This window comes from Myotis brandtii, unplaced genomic scaffold, assembly GCF_000412655.1.
Source record: "Myotis brandtii unplaced genomic scaffold, ASM41265v1 scaffold303, whole genome shotgun sequence".
Classification (NCBI taxonomy): Eukaryota; Metazoa; Chordata; class Mammalia; order Chiroptera; family Vespertilionidae; genus Myotis; species Myotis brandtii.
In genome coordinates, this window is record NW_005361573.1 from 5,087,056 (window position 1) to 5,089,753 (window position 2,698).

Here is a 2,698-nt window from a genome sequence, read left to right on the forward strand (position 1 = left end):
CATTTGCATGGCAGCCCCTCCTCTGGCAGAGGGTGGGGGAGAAAAGGAGGCCTGGGCAGCCCAGCCCCACTGTGGGCTCAGGGCTGTGAGCACCATGGCCTGGACTCCTCTGCTCCTCGCGCTCCTCTCTCACTGCACAGGTAGGGACAGGCCTGGGACCAGGCTTCTTCCCTTCCTGCTCAGTCTCCTGGGAAATGTCCCCTTGTCCCTGCCCATCCCTGACAAGTGTCTGTGTCCGCAGGGTCCCTCTCCCAGCCTGTGCTGACTCAGCCGCCCTCCCTCTCTGCATCTCCGGGAGCCACAGCCAGACTCACCTGCACCCTGAGCAGTGGCTTCAATGTTGGCAGCTACTGGATATCCTGGTACCAGCAGAAGCCTGGGAGCCGTCCCCGGTACCTACTGGCCTACTACTCAGACTCAAATAAGGATCAGGGCTCTGGGGTCCCCAGCCGCTTTTCTGGATCCAAAGATGCCTCGACCAATGCGGGGCTCCTGACCATCTCGGGGCTGCAGCCTGAGGAAGAGGCTGACTATTACTGTGCTGCATATCATAGCGGTGCTCACAGTGATTCAGATGACGAGGAAGTGAGACCAAAACCCCTGGCACAGAGGTGATGACTGTCTGCCCTTGGGTGTCAATCCCAGGAGCCCATGCAGAGTCAACTCTTCAGAGCAAAAGGTCCGCACGTCCCCCAGGGAGTGACAAGGGTGCAGGAGCCTGTGCCGGGGCCAGGGCCGTGACCAGCGTGTGTTTCCTATCAGCTCACATCCTGTGTCTGCAAGTACACATGGTCACCCAGACAGCCATGCTCCCCCACAGATTAATGTCATGTGTGTGAAACCTGTGTCACTACTGACCCATCATATCTGAGATGTTCATGTTCACTTTGTTCATACACACAACCAATTTCTTCCCTGAACAAACCCACAGAAGGTTGCTCACAAACAGCTCAGACTCTCAGTGACACCCTCCCTCTTCCTCTTCCCTCCTCTGCTGCTGCCTCCCTCACCTCTTCCTCTCCCTCGACTCCTCAGCTCAACTCCATCCTCATGTGAGGGTTTCATGGCAAAGGGACAAGTTCCTGCTGTGGTGTCCATTCAGTGAGGATGTGAGGGTTTCTGCGTTCAATTGCAAGGTCGTCCACCACATCTGCACACACATCACAATCTCACATTTGTCACTAAAATAGGATAATGAGTCAGAAAGTACAGTAGGTACAGTTCTATTTAAAACTAGAGGCCTGGTGCACGAAAATCGTGCACTGGAGGGGGTGTCCCTCAGCCCAGCTTGTCCCCTCTCACAGTCCGGGAGCACTCAGGGAATGTTCTACTGACGGCTTAGGCCTGCTCCCCTGAGCCTGGCTTCCGCCTGAGCCACGCTCCCACTGTGGGAGCTCACGACCACCAGGGGGCAATTCTGCATTGAGCGTCTGCCCCATTGGCATCAGTGTGTGTCATAGCGAGTGGTTGAGGGCCTGAGCATATCATAAGGATATTACACTTTGATTGGTTGAATGGCCGCCCGGGTGACTGGGCACTTAGCATCTTAGGCTTTTATCATATAGGATGTTAATAATCATGCTGGTCACAGACACCATTTTCTAGTCTGAACAAACCTACTTAAAGTTGTTCACAACCAGTACAGACTCTAAATGATGGCACACCCCTCCCCCTTCCTCTTAACTCCTCTGCTGCTGCCTCTCCCTCTGGCTCCTTAGGTCTAACTCCACCCTCAAAGGCGGGTTTGAGGGAAAAGTGACAATTCTTGCTGTAGTTTCCATACATTGAGGATGTCATAGTTTCTGCATTCAACTGCCCAGACATTCACTAAGCCTGCACACACATCACAATCTCACATTTGTCAGAAAAATAGGACAATGAGTCAGAAAGTACAATAGTAAAGTTTTATTTAAAATATAAAAAATGTTAGACACCTGAGAAAATCCTAACAGGAAACACAGGACACAGATATGCAGATCACCACACACGTGATAAAAAGTCAATTCCTGGAATGAAGGAGCTGTGACACCTTCCACTGGCCAATGTGAGGCCTGCAAAAGCCATGATGTGTCTGAGTCCATCCCATCAGATCTCTATGAACCTGCACATGCATCTCATGACCTGAAAGGTCTGGTGGAAAGTCCTCCTTTGAACTTGCCCCTGAGTGTGTTCCCGGGAAATTCCCTGAACAGCCCTGTGAGTCCCAGTAACCAGAGGAAGGTGTCCCTGGTCTGTGACGTCGGACATGAGGGTCACTGTGCACTGACTGTTGTACCATCTTCACTGGAGGGGAGACCTAATCAATCTGTCCTTTGTGTCCATGATGGCTCCTCCCACAGACGGGACTCCTCCTGGGAGTGAGGCGCTGCAGGGAGGCTCCAGTGCATCAGAGTCACAGGACCTGGGACCAGGCCAGGATGTGTGGCCAGAGACAGTCCCCTGTGTGTGCTTCCACCAGCAGGGGGCGCTGTGGGACCACCCTGTGGTCCCAGTGCAGCTGCACATTAAGGACCTGAACTAATAGGAGCCTGGGCCTGTGGCTGGGCTCTGTGCTCCGTGATGTGCTGTCTCAGCAGGTGCTTCCTCCCAGGGCCCCCAAGGGGTGAGCCCACCTCCATGCCCCTCAGTCTGGGGTGTGAGCTGAGCTCCAGCCCCAGGGCTCAGGGAGGGGCTAGGCAGTCCCTGGAGGGACCCCCAT

The 2,698-nt window shown here is 54.2% G+C and overlaps 1 protein-coding gene across 1 annotated transcript; it reads left to right on the forward strand.

The window, feature by feature from the left end:
- The first annotated feature begins 31 nt into the window (after positions 1-31).
- On the forward strand, positions 32-615 carry LOC102258620 (immunoglobulin omega chain). Its single transcript, XM_005869835.2, has 2 exons — positions 32-140; positions 242-615. Exons 1-2 carry the CDS (start codon positions 95-97, stop codon positions 613-615), a joined length of 420 nt encoding a protein of 139 aa, XP_005869897.1. The 5' UTR covers positions 32-94.
- Positions 616-2,698: the final 2,083 nt, after the last annotated feature.

Bases quoted from the DNA above. Each gene is read 5' to 3' on its own strand.
- LOC102258620 (XM_005869835.2), top strand. From the start codon at position 95: ATGGCCTGGACTCCTCTGCTCCTCGCGCTCCTCTCTCACTGCACAG. The intron at 141-241 runs GTAGGGACAGGC...CTGTGTCCGCAG, and splicing joins GCTCCTCTCTCACTGCACAG to GGTCCCTCTCCCAGCCTGTG.